At 47.1% G+C, this 24,522-nt stretch overlaps 1 protein-coding gene across 2 annotated transcripts in view; it reads left to right on the top strand.

Annotated features, from left to right (window-relative positions):
- Positions 1-24,522, top strand: part of LOC104485672 (netrin receptor DCC-like) — a 368,885-nt gene that overhangs the window by 120,948 nt on the left and 223,415 nt on the right. For both annotated transcript variants that reach the window (XM_086769575.1, XM_086769574.1), the window contains exon 2: positions 3,760-4,080. In XM_086769575.1, the coding sequence (XP_086625701.1) occupies positions 3,760-4,080 (321 nt within the window). The remainder of the gene's footprint in view (positions 1-3,759; positions 4,081-24,522) is intronic.

Genomic DNA, 24,522 nt, shown 5'->3' with positions numbered 1-24,522 from the left:
TCTACTGATGGGCGTCTCGGAGCTCTGAGGGGTTGGAAGGAAGCGCGGAGGAAAAATTGAAGGGCCTTAACGAAAAAAAGCCAAATGATGGGAGAGACTCGCTCCCGCTGAGAGCAAAACGCGGAAACGGAAAACAGGAGCAGGTTTTAGAAGAGCTCTTCGTCTCTTTCTCCTGCCTGGCTGCCACCTTTTATTTATTTCTTCCCTCCGTTTACGGCTGAACCATTTCAAAAAGGATTAAATTGTCGGTTTAGCATCTCTTGTTTTAAAATCTCCCCTGCCCTTCTTCTGAGAGCGGCAAAGGAAATTTACAGTTGCGGGTGTTTCAGCTCCGAGACGCTTACCGGAACGCGCGATGGCGAGGAGGCTGCCCGAGGGTTAGGAGAGAGATGGAAGAACTTCTTCATCATCTTCGCGTTTCCAGCTGTGCAGTAGGTAGCTGGAAAGATGGCTGGCTGCTTGGGCTCAGCTTTGTAAGGCTGATTTTTCAGACCGGAGACTGAAAAGCTGCTCTTGTCTCTTTTGGTTGCGTCTATTTGGGGGTTTCACCCTGGGTTTCCACCACGTAGAGGTGGAGGCACTCAGCGTTTTGGAGATATTTTTCTGATTTCTTGAGGAGATGGCCTCAAGTTGCGGCAGGGGAGGTTTGGGTTGGACATCAGGAAACGCTTCTTCACCGGAAGAGTGGTCAGGCGCTGGACCAGGCCGCCCAGGGCAGCGGTGGAGTCACCATCCCTGGAGGCGTCCAAAGAACGTGCAGACGTGGCACTGCAGGACATGGGTTAGTGGGCGTGGTGGTGTTGGGTTGATGGTTGGACTTGATGATCTTGGAGGTCTCTTCCAAGTGGTGCTAATAGCTTAAAACCGAGTTTTTTCCACATGCTTTTCTGTCTTCTTCCTTCAACTCCTGCCCGTTAGATTGTTACCCTTCCGAGTACTCTCTTCTGAAAATATGTGGTCATGTTCTTCTGTTTTTAAGACGCCGCCATTACTTTTCTCTCCAGGAATAATATTTCCACGAAAATTCAAATTTTTGTTGCGTCGGGAAGGCTTTTCCAGGTTATTCAAGCCGTTAGGTTCCTCCTAGCAAAGCCGTTTAGGTTAAATCCGCCTTTTGCCGCGGGAATTGCGCGGGCAATGGCGTGAAAAGGAAGTTAATCTGTGTTTAACTTGTCGAACTTTGGCGTTTGCCGCGCCCAGAGGCTGGCGTAACCCCGCTTCTCCTGCAGAAATGGGTTATTTCCTTGCGATAACAGCCACGCGAAATCATGCCCGCGCCGTCGTAAGCGTCGGCGACGTCCAGGAAATGTCCGCTGGGAGGCTGTGATTTACAAACGGAACGCAGGCGGAGAAGGGAGAGGAACGCGTGGTTTTAGAAGAATTATTCTTCCACGCGCTGTAAATACGTCTTTATGCTCTGACTCGTGTTTCACGGCAAAAGTGCAGCTTTTGGGCTTAGTTCTGGTTTTGCGACTGAAATCTACTGCAGGCCCAGCGCAAGGTCCTGCACGCGGGTGGGGGCAATCCCAGCACAAATCCAGGCTGGGCGGAGAATGGATGGAGAGCAGCCCTGAGGAGAAGGACTTGGGGGTGATGGTGGATGAGAAGCTCAACATGAGCCGGCAACGTGCGCTCACAGCCCAGAAACCAACCCCACCCTGGGCTGCACCCCCACAGCGTGGGCAGCAGGGCGAGGGAGGGGATTCTGCCCCTCTGCCCCGCTCTGGTGAGACCCCCCTGCAGCACTGCGTCCAGCTCTGGAGCCCCCAACAGCAGAAGGACGTGGAGCTGCTGGAGAGGGTCCAGAGGAGGCCACGCAGATGCTGAGAGGGCTGGAGCAGCTCTGCTGTGAGGCCAGGCTGAGAGAGCTGGGGCTGTTCAGCCTGGAGAAGAGGAGGCTGCGGGGTGGTGGAGCACTGGCCCAGGTTGCCCAGAGAGGTGGTGGATGCCCCATCCCTGGAAACATTCCAGGCCAGGTTGGCCGGGGCTCTGAGCAACCTGATGTGGTTGGAGATGTCCCTGCTCCTGGCAGGGGGGTTGGACTGGGTGGGCTTTGAAGGTCCCTTCCAACCCAAACCATTCCGTGATTCTATGAAATCGGATCAACACCAAATCAGGGTTTCACAACTCTTCTTGATGTTACCAGACAACACAACTTCTTCTAAGTCTTTACGGCGCTCTTGTGCTGGAAATACTCCACAAGTTGAAGCTTCCAACTCTTGCCTTCTCCTTTGCTTCATCTTCTTGTTTGGCTTTTTTTTGGTTTGTTTTTTTTTTTTTTAAGTGCCAACTTTTTTTTATTTCTGTGCTTCGAAGGAAAATCTGGTACCGAGCTACTTCGAGGAGCGTACGACGCACTTGACGATGAGATTAATTTCTATAAAGAAAATGCCGAGCAGCTGTTTATGCATCGTTAGAAATATATTAATAAGAAGCTTGAGGTTATACAATGGAAATAATTAATCTTTTTCTTGGCATTAAAAGAGTTTTTTTGCATCTTTTTATCATGTAAGTTTGTTTTCATTTGCTCTGATGAGGTAGAAGGATTCCTGTGATGACGATGATGATGAAATAAAACCTCGTTTGCGTTCACGTGCAGCTGCTTCAACCACAGCTCCGGATCTAAATCTGGAGGCGCTGAGGTGTCGGAGATTTTGATTTTATTCCGATGCGGTGGGAACCACGCTGGTAGCTTCTTCCTCAAGTCACGGAGGCTTGAGAAGGCCGTGTTGTCTCAAAATACAAGCTGTGTATTTATATTATTCATAAATTTATTAATTATTATAAACTGCTTGATGCAGTAGAGTGAAAGGGTCGCTTGATCTCCTGACTACACAAATTTGATTGGTGTCCTGTTACCGAAGCGACAATAAGACCTCGGCCTCCGCGTTCGTGCGGGAGGTGGAAATCTCAGGTGTTGAGTGCCGGCGTGGCGTGGCGTGCAGCTTGGAGAGTTGGCCTTCAGCACCTCCGTTGCCTCTTCTCCACCCAAAATACGTGCTTGCGTGGTTTTTCTCTTCCTGTCTGCTGGAGAGCAGTGGCCAGACCAGATGGTCGTGAGGAGAACATTATTATAGCATCGTAGAATCATGGAACGGTTTGGGTGGGAAGGGACCTTCAAAGCCCACCCAGCCCAACCCCCCTGCAAGGAGCAGGGACATCTCCAACCAGATCAGGTTGCTCAGAGCCCCGGCCAACCTGGCCTGGAACGTTTCCAGGGATGATGTTCTGGTGAGGTGGAAGAAGATCCACCAGATCTGAGGTCTTGGCAGCGTTTCCCATAGACGGTGACACACGCTTGCTTGTGTTCCTCCCGCGTTTGCTAACAGCAAACAAAGCGAGGCCCGACGCTGGTTTTGTGGTAGTCACGCCAAAACGCATCTCGCGTGGTCAGAGTAGGACCTGGAAGCCATTAAATTCTCTGGAGAAACCTCAAGAGGGTGTGGTGGGTTTGTGGTTGTCTCCAACTTGGATTTATTGTACGGATTTTTGGCTTTGCCTTATTTCCGTGTTTTATGTAGAAAAGATCTTTTTATCTAAAAATTTATTTTTGTAGCAATGAGACAAAAATATAATTGATGCCTCGTTTTTTTTTTTTTGTATTAACGATTTGCAGAGAAACAGAGCGTAACTTCTTAACTTCTTGTCTCTGCGGGTTCCGTATATCGACTTTCTGTGTCGAATAAATTATATTTCTTCCTCCATAAAAAAAAAACCACCCATATTTACTCCTTGTCTCTTACGGTTTTGCCGTTTCAGGTTCCCAGATGAAGACTTTTACGTCGCTGAGGTTCCTGACGGAGCCTTCGGATGCCGTCACCGCGCGCGGAGGCAACGTGCTGTTGAACTGCGTGGCGGAATCGGATCGAGGAGCCCCGGTTATTAAATGGAAGAAAGATGCCGTCTTCCTAAACCTGGCGGTAGACGAAAGGAGGCAGCAGTTGGCCAACGGATCGCTCTTGATCGAAAACGTAGTCCACTCCAGGCACCACAAGCCGGATGAAGGTCTCTACCAGTGCGAAGCATCCGTCGAAGGCGTTGGAGCGATCATCAGTCGGACGGCGAAGGTCATGGTAGCAGGTAGGTGGAAACGTTCCTGCTTTTTTTGGATTGCTGGAAGTGTTCTTTTGTGAGGAGCTGTTTTTTTTTTTTTTTTTAAAAAAGGCAAAAAAACGTGCCGTGGGTTTTCTTTTTTTCCCTTTCTCTTCAAAAGAAGCGAAGCTAGAGATGACATTTTTGCGGCAGTCATTTATTTCTGACAAGGTATTATTCGTGTTTAAATACGTCTAATCACCTCTTTGTCGCTCTGAGCTACGTGCTGCGGTTTTGTCGTCTTCAAAATAGAGAGAACCTCTGAAGTTGGAAATTAAGATGAATTGAAGATGACAAAAATAATGCCAAACTTCTGTAGGGAGCTGAATATGTGAATTTTCATGGTTTAGGAATTTTTTTTATGGGGAAGAACTCTTTATCCAGCTTAGTGGAGTCGGCAGCCTCTTCGTATTTCCGTTCGAGCGCTTGTGTAGGTGCGCGGGAGAAGGAAGAGAAGTTGGTCACCAAGAATCTGAGAACACTTCTGCCTCCTCATTGACTTAGCAACTCCCTTTGCGAAAGGGTTTTGTCTGAATTGTGCGGTGGTTTTCCTTCCTCTTCATCAGTCTGTAGGAGGATGCCCCATCCCCGGAAACATTCCAGGCCAGGTTGGCCGGGGCTCTACTGGTGACCCCAAGACGATGGCTGGACGCTTCCGGTGCTGTTGCTTCCGCAAGCTTGAATTGCAACTGCAGGTACTTTATCTTCTCGGATGCCGAGGTCCTTTAACGACCTCGTTGCAGCAAGATGGACGAGAGCTGAGGCAACGCTGAAGCGACGCTCCTTCCGTTGCGTCGTGTTGTCGTCTTGCTTCACCTCGTCCCCTTGCCCACCGCCCACCTGTGTGTCGGCTTTTACAGTTGAAGCAGGAGATATCTTTGGCCGGAAGCAAATTTTTTTAATCCTGTTTTGTATGCGGTCTCTTCCAAGCCTGAGACTCGATGTCATGAGTTGGTCGACCTTGTAGGACAGCGATGTCGCTGCTCCTTGCAGGGGGGTTGGACTGGGTGGGCTTTGAAGGTCCCTTCCCACCCAAACCATTCTAGGATTCTAATAAAGTGTTTGAGACGTGCGTTTCGGTACAACGCTGCTTTTATTTGGGTGCAAAGTGACACCACGAACGCCGGCTCTTCCACGCCGTCTTCCCTCCTAGCGTCGCGCCGTTGAGAAATGCTCAACGGGAACGCGCGCCGCTGCAATTCCCGCTCTTCCCATCCTTGCGTTGCCTAGAAACGTGGCTTTAATTAGCAAAATTCATTTAGGAGAAAGGTCTTGCTTTCGGTTTTAGTGCCCGGCGGAGATTTACTTCGGCTGAACTTGAGGAGATTGGATTGAACGAGGAGCAGCCTCGCTTAGGGAGGGCGCGCGCTTTCAGGGAATTAAAATAACGGGGGGTAATAGATCACAGGCGCTGGAGGTGGCCGTCGCGGTGGAGATCATCCGGCCAATTTACCTTCCAGGAAGGGATTGTTCCCGCACTGTGTCTGCTGATCACCTCTCTGTTCTGGTTTTAGACGCCCTAAGCGATAAGACTCCTACGGTCACCGTTTGGACTGCGTCCCACTGTCCAGCAGAGCTGTCAGGACGGGTTTTTATCTGAAAACTAACCCTCAGTTTTCGTAGCGTGATCGCTTTGTCCTCTCTTGTACGGGATTTGCTTCCAGCTGTGTGTTATTTATGTTTCAAAGGGCTCTGGACTCGCTAGGTTTTTTAGACAAGGAGGAATTTTTCCATATAAAAAAATTAGTTTAAAATTTCTCTTCTTTCTGAAGAGAGATTATGGTGTCCAGCTCTGGAGCCCCCAGCATCAGAAGGACGTGGAGCTGGTGGAGAGGGTCCAGAGGAGGCCACGCAGATGCTGAGAGGGCTGGAGCAGCTCTGCTGTGAGGCCAGGCTGAGAGAGCTGGGGCTGTTCAGCCTGGAGAAGAGGAGGCTCCGGGGAGAGCTGAGAGCGGCTCCCAGTGCCCAAAGGGGGCTGCAGGAAAGGTGGGGAGAGACTCTTCAGCAGGGCCTCATGTGATAGGACCAAGGGGTGATGGTTTCAAAATAGATGGAGGCAGATTCAGACTGGATATTAGGAAAAAAATTTTTACGCTGAGGGTGGTGGAGCACTGGCCCAGGTTGCCCAGAGAGGCGGTGGATGCCCCATCCCTGGAAACATTCCAGGCCAGGTTGGATGAGGCTCTGAGCAACCTGATCTGGTTGGAGATGTCCCTGCTCCTTGCAGGGGGGTTGGACTACAATACCTTTGAAGGTCCCTTCCCACCCAAACCATTCCATGATTCTATGACAATATATGTTATGGCGAAGTTCTTGAGAATGTTTTTCCAGTTTTTACTTACAAGAGGTAAAATGTTGACATCTTGCCTGCATCTCTAATATGGAATAGACAGTTAGGACTTTTTTTTTTTTCTGGGAAAAAAAAAAAGCCGATAACGCAAAGCCAGTAAAACCGAATAATTTTATAGATGGATTTATTTCACACGATTATGGAAGAACAAAGAGCTATTTGTTTGGAAAGGCTTTGGCTACGTTTGCTGAGAGGTTATTTTTCTCAAGCGTGAGCAGTCCGGTATCATTTGATACTTCCATTTCCAACTCGGTGTCGTGTCGTTCGGGGCAGTTGGGTCTGCTATCGAGGTCATAGTAAAGCTTGGCTTAAGTTGCTCACCGTACCTATCCTGATCGTTAGAGACCTGGCTTTTGGAATAACATTTGTCATGATGAATTGGATCCGAAGTGTCATTTACAGTGAATGAGGAGAATTAAATGATGAGGTTTTGTAGGAGCTGGCGTGCTGAACGCCAACGTCTGCTGAGGAGGAACGTCTCCAGTCCCATCTCCTTCCTTTACTGGGCTCCAGAGCTGGAAACGACCTTCCGCACTTCAAATAGCACGCGCCTGGGCGTCGGTGGAACGTTCCGGCATCGTTAAAGGAAGGTGTAGCCACGTTGGTTTATTTTGTTGAAGTTCTTGCAGATAAAATGGAAGACTTGAGCTTCAGGCACGTTTTGGCGGAGGGGTGTCAGCCCACTGCACTCGTTCTCCACGAGAATCTCTTATTTTTGGTGTGAAACGGCATGAAAAATGAGGCTGTAAGAGCTTAGGGTAGGGCGTGTTTTCACACGTTTTGAATGAACGTGACCGTAGAGCGCGTTGGAGTCTGTCAGATGTTTCCTTGCGTGTCTGGAAGAGCGGGTGGTTCTGTGAATTCTGGTTATCTCAAGGAGCGGAAACTCCGAAGCGTTGAGAGAGCTGGCTCAGGCGGAGCGGAGAAGCTTTGGGATACACTCAGCGCTATCGTTTTAGCTACTAAAGGAGATTTTCTGGTGACGGCTTAGTCATCTGTCCCACTTCATTTGCTTAAGTGGGTCCCGCCGAGGGTTTTTGGCTCGCTCGTTTCCTAATTTAGCTGACCAAGTTCTGAGTAAGCAGATTCTTCAGATGCCTGCGCTCTCCTTTGCCTGCGGTGTTCTTTTGATCCCTGTTTTTGGATGAGCGTGCGATGCGTCTGAGGACAAATACGAACGCAGCGTGTGCTTTTGTCCGCTTTACGCCGACATCCGGGCTGGGAGAAGTGCAGCAATTCCTCGTGGGAAGGGAACGCGAAATATCAAACAAACAGGACGAGGGGTGACGGTTTCAAAATGGAGGGAGATTCAGATTTGATGTTAGGAAAAGATTATTTTTTTTTTTACTCTGAGTGTGGTGGAGCACTGTCCCAGGTTGCCCGGAGAGGTGGTGGATGCCCCATCCCTGGAAACATTCCAGGCCAGGTTGGCCGGGGCTCTGAGCAACCTGATGTGGTTGGAGATGTCCCTGCTCCTCACAGGGGGGTTGGACTGGGTGGGCTTTGAAGGTCTCTTCCAACCCAAACCATTTTGTGATTCTATGATAAGATGGAGATCAGTGAGAATTCAAAACTGGGAAGACTTGCTGCATTTTTTTTTTTTTTCTTCTCTCCAATAGGTCTTCCCCTGTTTCTTCTACTTTTGTCCCTAATAAAAGTAACGAAGATGTTGTCACCTTCAGGATTTCTTTAGGTTAATTTAATTTTCTGACTTGGAACAATCTTGGTGACCACCTTGCCCGCTCTCTTGTTTCCAATTTAACCTTTCTAATGGTTTCTTGACCTGGCTTACTCCAAATCTATACGTGTTTCTGAAGCGGTGTTTAATAAGATGAGGGAAGCTGTTTACAACCCTCTCGTTTGTCCTTGATGACCTCTGTTGGGCAAATGAGAAACAGGTCAGTTGCGATGTCTCTCCGTGTCACTACGAGGGAGAGAGAGTTAAATTAGCCGAGTCGATCTTCAAGTTCCATAAAACACATCATCCGAGCAATTTAATTAAGAAGGGTCAAGTTTCTCCACCCTACTTGGTGCCCGTATCCGACCAAGAGGAGTTGATGGATGAGCTCGTTTGGACTTGATTGACGCGCGGCCGTACGGAAACGTAGGCTTTGCAGTTTCTCTGCGCGCTGTGATTGATGTAGGATGATTATGGGTTTACGAGCTAAACCACATAATTCTTAAACCTTCTTATTCCGTCTTTACCGGCAGATGATCCAATCCAGCGCTGACGGGGGGTTGAAGGAATGACATCCAGGTCTCTTCCATCTCAAATCTTCGATTCTGTGCAAATCTTTAGAATTGTAAACTGGAAGCATGTTTTATATTCCTACACAAAAAAAAAAAAATACTCTTGAAAAGCTTTCACTTTGAAAAGATCATGATGATTAGCGTTCATTGTGCTACTGTTTTCATGTAAAAAAAAGAAAATCCTGCCCAGATTTGCCTCAAATTGAACTTTTGTGCCTTGCATAATAGCCCTGCTTTAATTTGAATAAGATTCAGAATAAAGTGGCCAGATAGGAAGTTAAAAGCTGTAGAAAGGGTGGAAAAAAAAAAATAAATCCTCATTTGAGCTGTTAAATGCATGTGTTTTAATACACAGATAAAATTGAGGATGTTTACAAGTAAGTGGGTATCAGAAAGGGCAGAGCGAAAAGTCTGGGGAAGAAAAAGCAATTTAGTGGAGAGCAAGATGTTAAGTTTCTTAATTTTCTCCACAGCAATAAAAATCCGGTAAAAGGAGGCGAGTGAGCGCGTTCGGTTTATTACAGCGGTCCCCTCTGGTGTAGCTGTAGCTGAAAGGCTGTCAGCATTTCCATTATAAACTCTGTTTTCCTGGGTTTATAATTCAGGCCTAAAAGCTCACCTGGGCCGGTGGCTGGCATGGGAGATCTTAAGTCAGAAATGAATATTTCGCACAGTTGGAAAATAACGCGTTTGGCTAGGTCTGCATTAACTAGGAGTTTTAAAAATGGACGCTATTTCTCGGCGCTCTGCTTGCGATCGTGCATTAAATTTTTAACGCGTCATTTTTGAGTCACTTTGTTGTTGTTAGTGACTACGATTGCTAGTCAGATCTTACAGAAGAAAAATCAAGGGAGAAAAATCATACCTTAGGTTACCGAGTAAGTAATGACATCAAAAGTTTAGCAGAGGTATTTCAGTTTGCGGCCTGGTTTGGTTCTCTCCCTTTTATTTTTCCCTCTTTTAGCTTATTTAAAGCCAACTCAGACACTTTAATTACACTGCACTTTGCAATGCAGTTGGAAAAAATAATAAGCGGTCAAAATATAATAGGATTTTCCCCCAAAATATTCGGTATTTTGGGGTGGGCGGCAGTGACGTGGAAGGCCTGAGCAGGCCTTGTTGGGTAGAGAAGGGTAATCACAACTTCCAATCTGCTCTCTAGGAAGATCTGACAGATTTGGTTTGGATTTCTGAATGGAATTGTGGAAGACAGAAAGATTTTAGTTGGTTTTTTTTTTTTGGGTTTTGGTTTTTTTTTTTGAGGCAAAATAGGGGCCTAAGTTTTTTGTTTAACCTCTTTGTCTGGATAGCGTGCGTACACAGAGACCTTAAATTAATGAACAGTGTTCATTACTTTACCTTACCGCATTTTTAGATCTTGAGAAGCCAAATATTTGAAATTTCAAAGATGCAGGATGTTTCTGGGAACATCCAATCGGACAGGAAAGCTTGCAGCTCTCCGGGATCTGACCACAAAATGGAGGTTTACCCGGTTGGGAGTAGCACGGGCCTACTCCTGTGCTGGCCTCGAGCAAGCGTTGGCTGGACGGCAAAAAGCGATGAAATAGGCTTAAAATATGAAATCTGGTTTCTTTTTATGCTTAGTCTGGCTTTGGAATTGCAAATGCACTTGTTTCAGCTTTTTCCACAGTTGATGAGACTAGAAATAATTGATTTTGAGAGACAGCAGAAGAGAAAATGAAGATTTCCTTCAAGTTCTTGTTCTCCAGAAGCTATTTCTTGAAATTTGGACCAGAACTAATGAGAAGTTGTTTTGCTTGGAGAATATAGATTATTACTTTATTTTTTTTTTTCCTATTGGCATGTCACACTGTGATCAAACATAATTTTTTTTAAATTTTATGAGAAACAGTAGTGGCAGCATCTACAGCTGACTGAAATGAATTTATTTCTGTTGCAGTCTCTTTTCTCTTGATAGTTTCTGAGATTCAGAGGAAATGTTTGTTTGCAATTTGGCCAAATTCTCTTCTGGAATATAATTTTTTTTAAATGATGATTTTCATGTTCTTTCCACCTCTATTTGAAATGCTTCCTCTAATCCTCTGAATTTGTAGCCTGAACTTTTAATTTACATGTCTTCATCCTTTATTATTTATCGATGCAGCTTCGGGAATCCAACTCGGCCTTTTCAGTCGTTGTCAAACAATTTGTTTTCTTTGCTGCAGGATGGGCTCTACTTGTTGAGGGCGACGTTACAGCAAAGAATTTTTAGGCAAATAAAACTTGTCGAGCAGGAATGAGCATTTCACGGCGGGGCGGTCTAGCGTTCGCAGCTCTCCTTTCAACAGGGTTTCATTTTATGGTGATGAAAAGCAACCGGTAAACCATAAATGTTAGGAGGACAATAACAAGAGAAACAATTTATTTCAGAGAGGACCCAGTTAAAGCTGTTTCTGTGGATTGCTTAACTTTACGGTAGAAGTTCCCGTAGCGACTGGTGTTGGTCCTGCAGCCCAAAATTTGTGTTCTGGAGTGTGTTGATGGTGTGGGGGGCTAAAAATAGAATCATAGCATGGTTTGGGTTGGAAGGGACCTTCAAAGGTCCAACCCACCTGCAAGGAGCAGGGACATCTTCAGCTAGATCTCGGGTGACCCATGAGAAGGTGGAATCCTTGACCAGCAAGGGCAGGGAAAAGCAAACCTGTCCACCTCAGCGCTGGAGGAATGGGATTCTCGGCAGAGCTTGCCCCGTACCACGCCGCAGGAATGCAGCCGGTATCCAGTTTGCCGTGGGCTTGTCCCAGTTTTCATGTTGGCGTGAGGCTCTCCAAGGTGGTAACTGCGTGGGAGCTGATGGTGGGTCCGTGCGTTGTTCTTTAAAGCTTTTCTCAAATGGTGGAGCAAAGAGATGTTTTTCTGCATTTCCTTTTTCCTGGGGGTCAATTCTTGTATATACCAGTTAAATCGGAAATAGCTTGTGCTTATTTTAGGGCAAGAAAAATCCTCTAGATCTGGGCTTGCTTTGCCCCAGCAAGATCCTCCTGGTTCATTGTTTGAAAGTCTAAAAATAAATTTTTGGAGTGGCGCGACGGAGACTTTAAAAGAATGAAAAGAGTTGTTAGGAAGGGATGTTTCCTTCCTTTCAGCTAGCCAGGAAAAAAAATCCTGAGTGAAAAAATTCAGCGTCTTAAAGGATTTCTAAAATTCCTGCTCTGAAGATATGCAGGAACTACGTAGTGATATCCAATTCTGTGACCTCCTTTTGCATCAGCACCTGAGGAAGGCGGAAGGATGATGCCTTCGGTGGCTAAGAAGAAAGGACGCAGTTAGAACAGAGCTGCCAAAGGTAGAAATGTTTACTGACTGTATTTCCTGTGCTGCGAACGAAAAAGTACTTTGTCAACAAAGGAAGCCTTCGGATCAATGCTTGTTGAGAGCGATGTTTCGGAAGCGCGGCGTTCTTCGTGATTAAGTGGTTGTGTAGAAATGATACTTCCTGACTAGACAGCCATGCTCTTCGTAAAAGTTTGGAGTTACATCTTCAGAGACAAAAATCAATGTTCAGTCCTTCCTACAGACTTGAAAAACGTGAAGGTAGGAAGGGAGTCCTTTCTGTTACACACAAACTAGTGATGGTAGTGACGTGGTGGCATGTGCCGCTTGGTAGGACTCAGGTGGGGGTGGTGGAATTGAAGTCCTGGGCGTGGGGTTTAGTTTGAATCATAGTATCACAGGATAGTTTGGGGTGGAAGGGACCTTCAAAGGCCACCCAGTCCAACCCCCCTGCCAGGAGCAGGGACATCTCCAACCACATCAGGTTGCTCACAGCCCCGGCCAACCTGGCCTGGAATGTTTCCAGGGATGGGGCATCCACCGCCTCTCTGGGCAACCTGGGCCAGTGCTCCACCACCCTCAGTGTAAAAAATTTCTTCCTAATATCTCATCTGAATCTACCTCCCTCTATTTTGAGGCCATGACCCATTGTCCTATCCCAGCAGGCCCTGCTGAAGAGTCTCTCCCCACCTTTCCTGCAGCCCCCTTTGGGCACTGGGAGCCGCTCTCAGGTCTCCCCGGAGCCTCCTCTTCTCCAGGCTGAACAGCCCCAGCTCTCTCAGCCTGGCCTCACAGCAGAGCTGCTCCAGCCCTCTCAGCATCTGCGTGGCCTCCTCTGGACCCTCTCCAGCAGCTCCACGTCCTTCTGCTGTTGGGGGCTCCAGAGCTGGACGCAGCGCTGCAGGGGGGTCTCACCAGAGTGGAGCAGAGGGGCAGAATCCCCTCCCTCGCCCTGCTGCCCACGCTGCTGGGGTGCAGCCCAGGGTGGGGTCGGTTTCTGGGCTGTGAGCGCACGTTGCCGGCTCATGTTGAGCTTCTCGCCCCACCATCACCCCCAAGTCCCTCTCCTCAGGGCTGCTCTCCATCCATTCTCCACCCAGCCTGGATTTGTGCTGGGATTGCCCCCACCCACGTGCAGGACCTTGCGCTGGGCCTGGTTGAACTTCATAATTCACTACTTGATGTTACCACCATGAAGGGCCAAGAGACCTGGAGTTTACCGGTGGGTTGGGACTTGTACAGACCTGACGGCGTGATGTTGCGGCTGGTAAAACATCTTTGTACAACCCTTGCTGCTCGAAGCACTGCGTCTTGCTAATGAAACAGGTGACGCGGAAAGAGGAGAGGCTACAAGTGTTCACGAATTACCGTGACAGCTGGCTTAAAAAATATCTGTAGCTATGTTGGGAGAGCAAATAACTCTCTGGGGTGGTAAATCTGAAACAAATGCTTAGGTCCCGTTGCGCCTCAGAGCAGCAGTGTTTCTCTACATGCTACCAACACTACTTTGTGTTTGGGATGGACTTTCTTTTTTTTTTTTTTTTTACGATGATTCAAGCTTTGCGTCGCTACTCAACTTCAAATAACGGGACGTTTCCAAAGGAGAGTATTGCAAAGTGTGCAATCCAGTCCAGGCCTTCAGTTTAAGGCGTGTCTTACTTCAGCGATGGCTTTGAGCGCAAAACTACGTCTCAATGTGTTCAGGGTTGGTTTTTTTTTTAATTTAAAAGTGCAGTTTTGATTGTGTGCTGAGTAATTTGGCGCTGCTGAGATAAATGAATCCAAAGCGTAGCGGTGTAGCAGGTAACGAGATGTAAAATTAATTTTATAAAGTCTCTTTCTCGGTGGGTTTGGGATTTTTTGGGGGTTTTTTTTGCTTGTTTTTTTCTTTTTTTTTTTTTTTTTTTTTGTTGTGTCTTACCTGCCAGCGTAACAAAACCGCAGGCCGTTGGGAGGTTGAGAGCACATTTTGGTAGGTGATGCTTTGCGTTTTTTGACAAGAAAATATTATTGAAAACAAAGTTTTCGCTTCAATAATGCTGATTTTTTGGTACAACTGTCCTTAGATAAACCCAGTCCTGGTCAAAATGCTGAAGTCTCCTGAGTAGGTAGGGGAAGAAAATCGTTTAACTGCCATCATCGTTAGGATGACCTGGGTTTCGCGTCCCACAATGGCGCTGGGCCACAGAGCTTCTCTTCCAGGCCCCAATGAAAAAAAAAAAAAAAAAAGATTTTTTTATTTTTTTTCGTAATTTTTTAATAAGTGAAATATTTTCATTAAATTTAACTTCTTTCACTGTGCACGGGGAACACACCAGGAGTTAAAACTTCTTTTGTGGCTTCCATTCAGCACAGGAGTCGGCTTGAGAGGACAGGCCGAGCGGAGCTGGAATTCCCCAACGTTCCGAGCAGGCGCTGGCTCCTTGCGGCACGCTCCGGGGTTTCCTGGGGAGAGAAACAGCTCGTTACATACCCGGTAACGAGGCAGCGAGGTGAATTCGTTAAGAGGAGAAGGGGTGAGGAGGTGAGAGCAGGCCCGAATTGCGGCAAGGCCTACGGGGCGGCCTAGCGCTGGCTTACTGGTGCTGCGCTTGCGAATCGTGTCGACACCCAAATAAAGCCTCTCTACTTGCAGTCTGTGTCCCAAAATAAATCCAGAAATGTGCTTATTTAGAGGAAAAAGAATTAAAAAAATAAGGATAGTTATCCTCAAAGTGAGGTAGCCGTTTTTTGGTGTGCTGGCACACGTGAATTTGAATAAAAGCTTTTCTAGCAGTGTTCCCAGGTGCGAGGGTTCGTTAGCAACCGAAAACGTCCCAGACAATTATGAGTTTGCCAGTGTGATGTTTTGCTGTGATCTCGGGGAGAAATAAACAAAAAAAACCCCCAACAAGTCGTCGTAAAGCTTTGGGGAGAAGTGCAGCTCTTTATGCGAACATACATAGGAGAGAAAAAGCAGCAATTAAAGAATAAAAGGGAGCAGGGAAAGCGGGAGTACGTGGCATTTCTCAACGCTGAGGCGTTTCTCTCCTGGGTTAAATGACGGCGTAACCCCAGTATAAATATCCTCCGAGGAGCGGAGAGAAAATCCCTTTGTAAAACGGCGTCCTTTCGGTAGCAGCTCGGTTGACGTTGCCTGGGGAAACCGCGGTGCTGTGGGGGTTTGTAAAAGTAATACCAAGCCGTTCCTTATCGGAATTTTAAACGCGCGTATAATAACAGGCTATCTGTAGCAGCCATGCCTGATTATTACAGTGTTTAAGATGAGTAATTTTATAGTTAAGCATTTCAATGTCCTACATATGTTATGGATCAAGTGCAAACTGCTGCTATTTTTATTTATTTATTTATTTATTTTTATTTTTCCCAAGCGGATGTGACAGCCTTGCCACTTTGATCAGCCCGACGCGGCGCGGTCTCGTATTTATCGGGCGTATGTGCTGCGGGAAGGGGAGCAGCTCCGGCGGTAAAAAGCACATCAAAGCGCTGGTATCAACTTAGGAGCAGACAAACGAGGAGGGGAGAGAGGCAGAAACGCTCCGGGGGCCGCGAGGAGAAGTGGAAGCATTATTATAAGGTTGTCTCAGAAATCTGCCTTGCCATGAAAATCAGGCAGAGAAAGTCAATTCCCTTCCCGTAATCCTCCCCTCTGCCTCTGGAGTAGTTTTGACAAGATCCATAATAATCCCGGAGCCCCGCGTCATTTTCCAAACTCCGACACGAACAAGCGCTTATCCCAACCTCTGGGTTTTAACATAGGTGCAAGTTTAAGAGTTTAATGTGATTTTTTTTTTTTAAATAATTATTTTTTTTTCCATTAGTGGCTAACGGCTCATCCTGTTATATAACAACTATTTCTAATCTTACTTAGCACGACAAAAAAAAAAATAATATTCCTCTCGGTGCGTCTTCTAGGCCAATGTGGGCCTGCCCCAGTTTTTCTCCCAAGGCAGAAATATTGATTTGACTCTCAGAAAACAACCAAAAGGTCATTGCGTTGCGGTTGCCATGGCCACTAATGCTTCGGATTGCTAAAACTCATCCCCGCGCTTCGCGCTTGGGAAGCGACTTGGGGAGCCCCTCGTTACGCGGTGAACGGCGAGGGCCGTCAGCGGGGCTCGGGAGAGGCGGCGGTACGGGAGCTGGCTGTGGCCGCGCTATAAATCACGGACTTAAGAGAATCTTCCCATTGGGAGACACCGCTGGGCAAACCTCTTGCGTTGCGTAAGAAAAGATGATGATTTTTATGAAAGAAAATTTCCAGGAGCAGCGTGGAGTGAGCCAGCGGTGTGCCCAGGTGGCCAAGAAGGCCGACAGCATCCTGGCTTGCATCAGGACCAGCGTGGCCAGCAGGAGCAGGGAAGCGATGGTGCCCCTGGACTCGGCACTGGTGAGGCCGCACCTCAAATGCTTGGTGCAGTTTTGGGACGTTGAGGTGCTGGAGCGCGTCCAGAGACGGGCGAGGAAGCTGGTGAGGGGTCTGGAGCACCAGTCTGCTGAGGAGCGGCTGAGGGAACTGGGGTTGGTCAGTCTGGAGAAGAGGAGGCTGAGGGGAGACCTCATTGCTCTCTACAGCTACCTGACAGGAGGGTGTGGGGAGGTGAGTGGTGGTCTCTTCTCCCAAATAACTCGTGGACGAGAGGAAATGGCCTCAGGTTGCGGCAGGGGCGGTTTAGGTTGGACATCAGGAAACACTTCTGTACTGGAAGAGTGGCCAGGCACTGGACCAGGCTGCCCAGGGAGCCCCAGGTGGAGTCACCACCCGTGGAGACGTGTAGAGGTGGCACTGCAGGACATGATTGAGTAGGCATGGTGGTGTTGGGTTGACGGTTGGACTTGATGTTCTTGGAGATGTCCTCCCTCGACCGATACGTAGCTTTATTTTTTCAGATGACCTAAGTGCGTGTTTTTAGACCTAGTAGATGTTGGAACTTCTTTTTCCTGGTGGAGTGTATTTGTATGGCGGGAAAGGATTTTTCTTCAAGGAAACTCCGAAAAGGAAAATAAAACTCCATCCTGAAATGTAAATTGAAATATTTGAATTAATTTAATGCCCCTTTAGCATTGCAGTAGAAGTGATTCACGCTACTGGTCTATGCGCTGAACTTAGTGACCAGACTTTGTTTTGAGGGACAGTACCCAAATAATTGACTTAACAAGATTTTTTTATTTTAATTATAATTTCTGGAAAAAAAAAAAAGTGGTGCTTATTCACAGAAGCAATATATTGAGTCAAAAATTCAATTTTCTAATGAAAAATATGGTTTGGTTGGGAGGGTTTTTGTCCAACTGTGATTATTCTCATTGTTTCTGTAGAGCTTTCTGGAACATCAAGGTTTTGACAATGCCCATGATGATGTAAAAGAGGAAAAATATTAAAACTGCCAGCAAACATTAATTTTATCAGAAGTTTTTTGGCAGGTTCATTGCTTTAATGACTTGGAAAACAGAGTCTAATTTTTTTGTCTGTAATATTTTTTGATATCTCTGAAATTTTAGTTTCCTTCTTGCCTTGCGGAGAAACTTTTTCTTCCCAGTGCATCGTTCCGGAAAGGGGGAAAAAATATTGCAATCAGCTGGGTGTTCACTGGTTTGCCTGAGATGAAATTAAAAGTTAAACCCGCGTTGCATTTTAATTTAGTGTCATAGAAGAAATGGTGAAGAAACGTTGCCGTCTGATCTCCGAGGAGGTGAAATGTATCAAGAGCAATATTTAAGTGCTATTTTCCAAAAAAACCACAACACAAAGGTGCAATAATTAAATAATTGAGAGGCTATTTCCCTTTGTATAGTTACTTTATAGGTCAGCAACGTAATTTAAGGTTGAGCTGGGCTTTAGTAGACGAGAACATGGAGTTCTAGAGCGTTTTCTACCGTTGACGGGAGAGAGAGATAAATTTCGAATACCGCAACTGAACTAAACAGAAATTTTTTTTGCGTGGTGTGTGCCGCGTTGCTTTCAGCGTGTGGAAACGTCTGTTTTTCTTCAAATTCCTGTGAGTACATTTCCATTTTTCTTGGTTGCCGTTACGTCAGTCGGTGACGGCTTTCCGGGAAATATTAATTGAAGTGTCAACGGTTTTTTTTTGATTGTCATCTCATTGAGAAATGAATTTTAGTTGCGTAGCTAGACGATGGTTCAAGTGTGAGGCTCATTCTACTAAACGTAAACGCGTTGTTTGCAAACCTTAACGTTACTTTTGAATTTTTGGATAAAATAGTTCTTCAAAGTAAAGGTGCGTCACGCCTAAAATGTGTATTTTGGTCACGTGGATGTTCAGCTTCTACGGATTCCTGTAAATCCGAATCAATTTCTTGCGTAAATCCCCAAATATTAAAAAAAAAGGACAAATCTTCCAAATATTCTACTAATATTTCAGAGAGGAGCTCTAGTGCGTCCTAACGAGCTCCTCTTGTAGCTTAAGCCAAATCTTTCTTCTAGAGGTGGAACTGAAGATGAATTTTTGAAAAAATAATAATCAGTTTAGGTATGTGAGTGCCTGCATTAGAAGAAAGAAGGCGCCTGAATTGGAATTCTGTGGGTTTTATCTGTGGATCCAAGCTCCTCTTGTCTTTCCCTGGTTTTGTTCTAATCAATAATCCAGCTAAAGTTCTCCAGAACTTACAGAAGAACTTGAATCATGGAACGGTTTGGGTTGGAAGGGACCTTCAAGACCATCTCGTTCCAACCCCCCTGCAAGGAGCAGGGACATCTCCAACCAGATCAGGTTGCTCAGAGCCCCGGCCAACCTGGCCTGGAATGTTTCCAGGGACGGGGCATCCATAGCTTCTCTGGACAACCTCTTCCAGTGCCTCACCACCCTCGTAGTGAAGAGTTTTTTTTCCTCATCTCATCTAAACCTTTTCTCTTCCAGTTTGAAGTCCTACCATGACACGGCCTTGTCAATAAGTCGTAATGAAATGCTGTTCCACAGATGTGGCAAGACAAAACTCGTTAAGACTTCCGCTCTTTAGTGCTGGAACGCCAAGAACGAGTCTTGAAGTTTCACGTCGGTACAGCGACGTCTCCCGCTTGCAGCCCAAGTCACATCTGTGCTGTAGGATGGGATCGGTCGTCTCTAGACGTGATTTACGTTCTCCACCCAAATAAATTCTTCTTAAATATTGAATATTAGCTTTTAAACTTCTCGTTTTCTCCGAATGTATGGAGTAATAAGCAACAATTGAATTAAAAAGCTCGTTACGCTTCTGGCAGCTCACACTGGAGAGATGGGGAGTTGGTAGGATTTGTCTAATGACCTCGAAATAATTGCGGTTATCCGCACAATTTCATATTTCAGTGAGCGTCAACTTTATTGGTTTCTAGGGCTAAAACCAAACAGAAACGGCTGAATTTGTGTGAATAACGGCAATATGGGAGCTTTTAAATTCAGTTCTTACTTCTTACTCGGTGATTTACCCCTTTGGTCGTAGATCTCGCTGCTTTTGTCCACGTTGATCAGCGCTGTGCGTGTTAATTAAACTCCGCAATGGTGATTTTTTTAAATAAAATCACGTTTGAGTCAAATTGTGACTAATGAACACCTCTTCGAAAGGAATATTGGTGTGTTATCATTAAACTGCAGTTGATGATGATCATAGAATGGATTGGGTGGGAAGGGACCTTCAAAGGCCACCCAGTCCAACCCCCCTGCGAGGAGCAGGGCCATCTCCAACCAGAGCAGGTTGCTCAGAACCCCGGCCAACCTGGCCTTGATGGAAAGTAGTAGCGTGATGACGTCTGTAGAAGAAAATATCGCAAAATAGTTGTGAGCGTTGTTTTTTCTGATGCTTTTCTGCGACGGCGAAGACTGAAACGGGGAACGGTTGGCTCCTGATGTGCTCAGAAGAGTGAGTTGTCATGCGTAAACAGGCAAATGTTGCTTTTGCTTCGTTCAAGCGTGGCTTTAATATCGTTTACTAATTGAGGATGCTGTTCAAGCATTGATACGGGGGTATCGCGTAACATCTGAAGCAGCGTAGTAGAGCGCAACGTGTTGGCGGATGTTCAGGGATTTACGACTATTCGGACGTGAAATAATTTTTCTATTTTTTAGAAATAATTTGTCTATTTTAAGGTTGTCATCAAACCAAAACGGTTGACCTTATCCCTTTAACTTTAGTGTACGGGTCCAAATCCTTTCCTTATTCTTCCAAGTCTCTTTTTCTCCTGCAGCGTCATCCAAATCCTGATGGTGGCTCCTTTCTCTTTTCAGTGACCTTTACAAACGCGGTCTTGCTTGACTCGCCACATCAATCACGGTAGAGTTGCGCAAATTCTTTTTTGGTGGCCTGTTGTTTCGGTCCCAAAGATCGTCCTCGTCGTCTTCTCCAGGGGCTGCTGCTCCTGGAGGTGTTGGTTTTGCTCTCAAGGCCGTGCTCTTAAAATGGATTCTGGATTTTCTCTCTTGATGATGGCACATCCATGTGTGCGTATTTACACGTGTCTACGCACACGTGGTGCTTCAGGTGGGACTTGGATATTGGAGAGCCATGTGCTCATAGCATATAGAAGGACCTCAGCGTGCCTGATGTTTCCAACTTGTTGAACACCATTAGCTGGTGTAGAAAATGGTGCTCAGAGGGCTGGAGCAGCTCTGCTGTGAGGCCAGGCTGAGAGAGCTGGGGCTGTTCAGCCTGGAGAAGAGGAGGCTCCGGGGAGAGCTGAGAGCGGCTCCCAGTGCCCAAAGGGGGCTGCAGGAAAGGTGGGGAGGCACTCTTCAGCAGGGCCTGGTGTGACAGGACAAGGTGTCCTGGTTTCAAAATAGAGGGAGGTGGATTTAGATTGGATATTAGGAATTTTTTTTTTTTTTTTAACCTGATCGTGGTAGAACACTGTCCCAGGGTGCCCAGAGAGGCGGTGGATGCCCCATCCCTTGAAACATTCCAGGCCAGGTTGGCCGGGGCTCTGAGCAACCTGATGTGGTTGGAGATGTCCCTGCTCCTTGCAGGGGGGTTGGACTGGGTGGCCTTTGAAGGTCCCTTCCCACCCAAACCATTCTATGATTGTACCACTGGATGATCAAACCGGCCAACTGAGATAATTTTGTTTTAAGCAGATGAGTTTGTCTTTGCATGGATCGAGGCAAGGAGAGCTCCTACAGGCCAGGAAGGACGGGAGGAGACTGAAGAAGCTGTTTCCTTGCACCCCATGGTTGATGGGGAGCGGTAGGTCGCCGCGCAGGATGAGTACTTATCTACTGCAGCTTTCTGAAGGGTTGAAGTTTGAGCTGGAAGCCACCGTTGTCCAGATCTAGTGACTCAAGTTCAGCCAAGCAGGACAGTAGGACACAGAGCTGGGCTTCGCTGTGGCTTGAACTGGCAGCGTGGCGTGTGCTTTTTGTATATTTTGTAGAAGAAATCGGGGAAAATACGGGGAAATAACCTCTAGAACTTGAGAACGTAGAGGTTGCGGCTCTTTTCTCTCCGTAGGCCTGGTTCTGAGAGTTGCTCAGGAGCATTGTCCCAGCATGGCGCTACCTTCTCACCTCCCTTCCCTCGCGCTTTGCGCGTTCTTTCCACTTCTACGTGCCTGTGCCGTGTTGAACCCGTCCTGCGCATGCGTTTGTGTGAAAACATAGAGAGCGGGCCGCGCTCGGTTAATTCATTTATCGCGCCGTGTTTCAGGATTGGCCTTCCGCGTGCTTTTCTAAAATTTATCTCGGGGAAGAGATCCGTCACCGGGTTCAAATCGTTCACCGGCCTGCGGATAAATCTGTCAGACCCAAATTCCTAACTGGTTTGAGTGGCGTTCTTGAGGAGGACGCTGGTTTCTTGGGGGTAGGGGCAAGAGGGATTTTACTGGTTTTAACGGCTGGGAAACTAGGGCGGCGTCTCAACCCTAAATCGTAGGAAAAATAAATCTCCCATGAATAAAGAAATGCCGCGAGCTTTTGAGGAGTTGAGTATTTTAGGGAAATTTTGCTATTTATGATACTAAAACAACGAATATCTTGTGCGTTCAGCTCCGTAGTGTGGGGTGTCTTCCCTCGTACGGAGCACACGCTGTTGCAATTTTTCTTGGAAGATAAAAAAAATATTCGAGTAAATTTAATTTTAAAAAAATTTTTTAAAAATTTTTGTATTTTGGGCACAATTCGAAGGGTGGACGATACTGTCTCGTTGACCTGAACCCTTCGTGGTCCTTACGATTGGCAGAAAACACAGACTTCACTCAATAAGGGGAAGAATATCGTCGCAATGAAAGCTCTTAAAAATACAAACTGGAGTTCGAAAGCGTTAGCCAGCTGAGAAAAAGAATTTAACGTCCCGTTTCACGTCTCATTTCAGGCTGAAATTATTTCTGACGTGTGCTTTGGGGCACGGCGTTGAGGTTTTTTTTGGATGGGCACCACGGTGTCGCGTGTTGTCTATCAGAACTGCGTTTCCAATTAATTTCTTCTCTCTGGAGTTGCGTCGTCAGGTAAAACACCGCGTGGCTTCTACCCTCGCGCGAAGATGAGGTGAGAAGAGAGGAGTTGGACTTCGGAGGTGAAGGGTGGGCCCGTGGGTGCGTGGCCGTTGCCGATCCCGGTAGGAGCACGGATACAGTCACGTTTGCAGTGACAAGTCCAGCGGGAACGATAAATAAGTCGGTGGAGGTGTTTTGGACCTTCTCGGTGTCTGGGATAAGGCGAGATGGAACTGAAGCGTGTTTTCATGGAGCACGTCAGATAATGGTCTGGAGAAAAGAGAAACTTTTGCTTTGTATTTTTTATCCTCCTTGTTTTTAAACTATATCGCAACTCTTGACGGAACGAACGTCTCCGTTGGCGCAGCTGAACCTTCACATCCCTTGGCTTGGCATACAACATGGAAACGTCGCGTTGATCTCATCTTTATTAATGATTTAAGGTGTTCCTGGGCTGGTGGACTCAAAGGTTTTGATGGTCATGCTCTTGGAAGTTTGTCCAAACAAGCTACCCTGACCTGTAGCGTCCTTTTAATCGCTAGTGGCGTGTCCTGCCCTCTGAGGAGCTTTCAAAGATCTTCACCAGGCAAGGGCCGTGCAAATGGATGCCCGCTGAAACAAACCCCGCGAGCAGAAAAGAGTTGAAAGTAAATAGAATGGACAGCAGCCAGACCTTCTCAGGTGCTGGATTTGCATCTTCTACTCCAGTCTTCCCCAGCTGCTTCATTTCTTTGTCAGCGCCGTTGCGCAATCCTCTCAGCGTCTTCTCCCAGGTAACCCCAGTGCTTCCTCTCAATTCAAGATCTTGTAGAAATTGTATAAGAGAGGAACTAGATCCAGCTCGCTGACTGAACAGCCAGAGAGGTCTGCAGCTGGAGATTCGTTGAATCTCTAAGGTTGGAAAAGACCTGCAAGATCATCAAGTCCAACCATCAACCCAACACCGCCATGGAAGCTGAAGCACCACCTCTGCGTGTTCTTTGAACACCTCCAGGGACGGTGACTCCACCACGTCCCTGGGCAGCCTGGTCCAGTGCCTGGCCACTCTTCCAGTGAAGAAGTGTTTCCTGATGTCCAACCCAAACCGCCCCTGCCGCAACCTGAGGCCATTTCTTCTTGTCCATGAGTTACTTGGGAGAAAAGACCACCACCCACCTCCCCACACCCTCCTGTCAGGGAGTTGCAGAGAGCAATGAGGTCTCCCCTCAGCCCCCTCTTCTCCAGACTGACCAACCCCAGTTCCCTCAGCTGCTCCAGCCCCCTCACCAGCTTCCTTGCCCTTCTCTGGACACGCTCCAGCCCCTCAACGTCCTTCTTGTACTGAGGGGCCCAAAACTGCACCAAGCATTCGAGGTGCGGCCTCACCAGCGCCAAGTCCAGGGGCACCATCGCTTCCCTGCTCCTGCTGGCCACGCTGGTCCTGATGCAAGCCAGGATGCTGTTGGCCTTCTTGGCCACCTGGGCACACCGCTGGCTCCTGTTCTACCAGCACCCCCTGGTCCCTTTCCGCCAGGCAGCTTTCCAGTCGCTTGTCCCCAAGCCTGCAGCGCTGCGTGGGGTTGGTGTGACCCAAGTGCAGGACCCAACACTTGGCTTTGTTGAACCTCACCCAGTTCACCTCGGCCCAACGATCCAGCCCATAACCACGTTTTGGCCACGGCTATAGAAAGGCTGTAGCTCCAAAGCGACGATCTCGAAGAGTCACAAATGTGGTTCTCGTGAACTCCGCGACACTGGCAGAGCTGTAGAACGAGGGGAAAAGCAATCTTGAGGGTTGTACTCGAATGATTCGGTTAAAATAGAAATTCGTTGTTGTTCTAAATGCATCCTTCACGTGTGAGGTGTTCCGGCACAACAGCTTTCTGCCGGTGCTTTGAATCGGAAAGAAAGATCTGCGAAGGCTTTAAGCAGAACTGACCACAACGACATCGAATCCGTGATGAAAATCCTCCTGCGGCAGAAATACGGGGCTGGGGGGAAAAAAAAAAAAAAATTGTTTCTGCGCGTGACGCCGAGCGAAGCCGCCAAGCGAGCTGCGTAAAAGGTGACAAGAAAATGAGATTTTAAAATACTTGCAGCTCTGATAATCTGAGCCGACATCAGGTTAGGGAGAAGTCTTTTCTTT

This window comes from Chlamydotis macqueenii, chromosome W, assembly GCF_036417535.1.
Source record: "Chlamydotis macqueenii isolate bChlMac1 chromosome W, bChlMac1.mat, whole genome shotgun sequence".
Taxonomy (NCBI): Eukaryota; Metazoa; Chordata; class Aves; order Otidiformes; family Otididae; genus Chlamydotis; species Chlamydotis macqueenii.
Note: the sequence above shows the minus strand (reverse complement) of the source record. Positions and strands in the feature narration are given on the sequence as shown.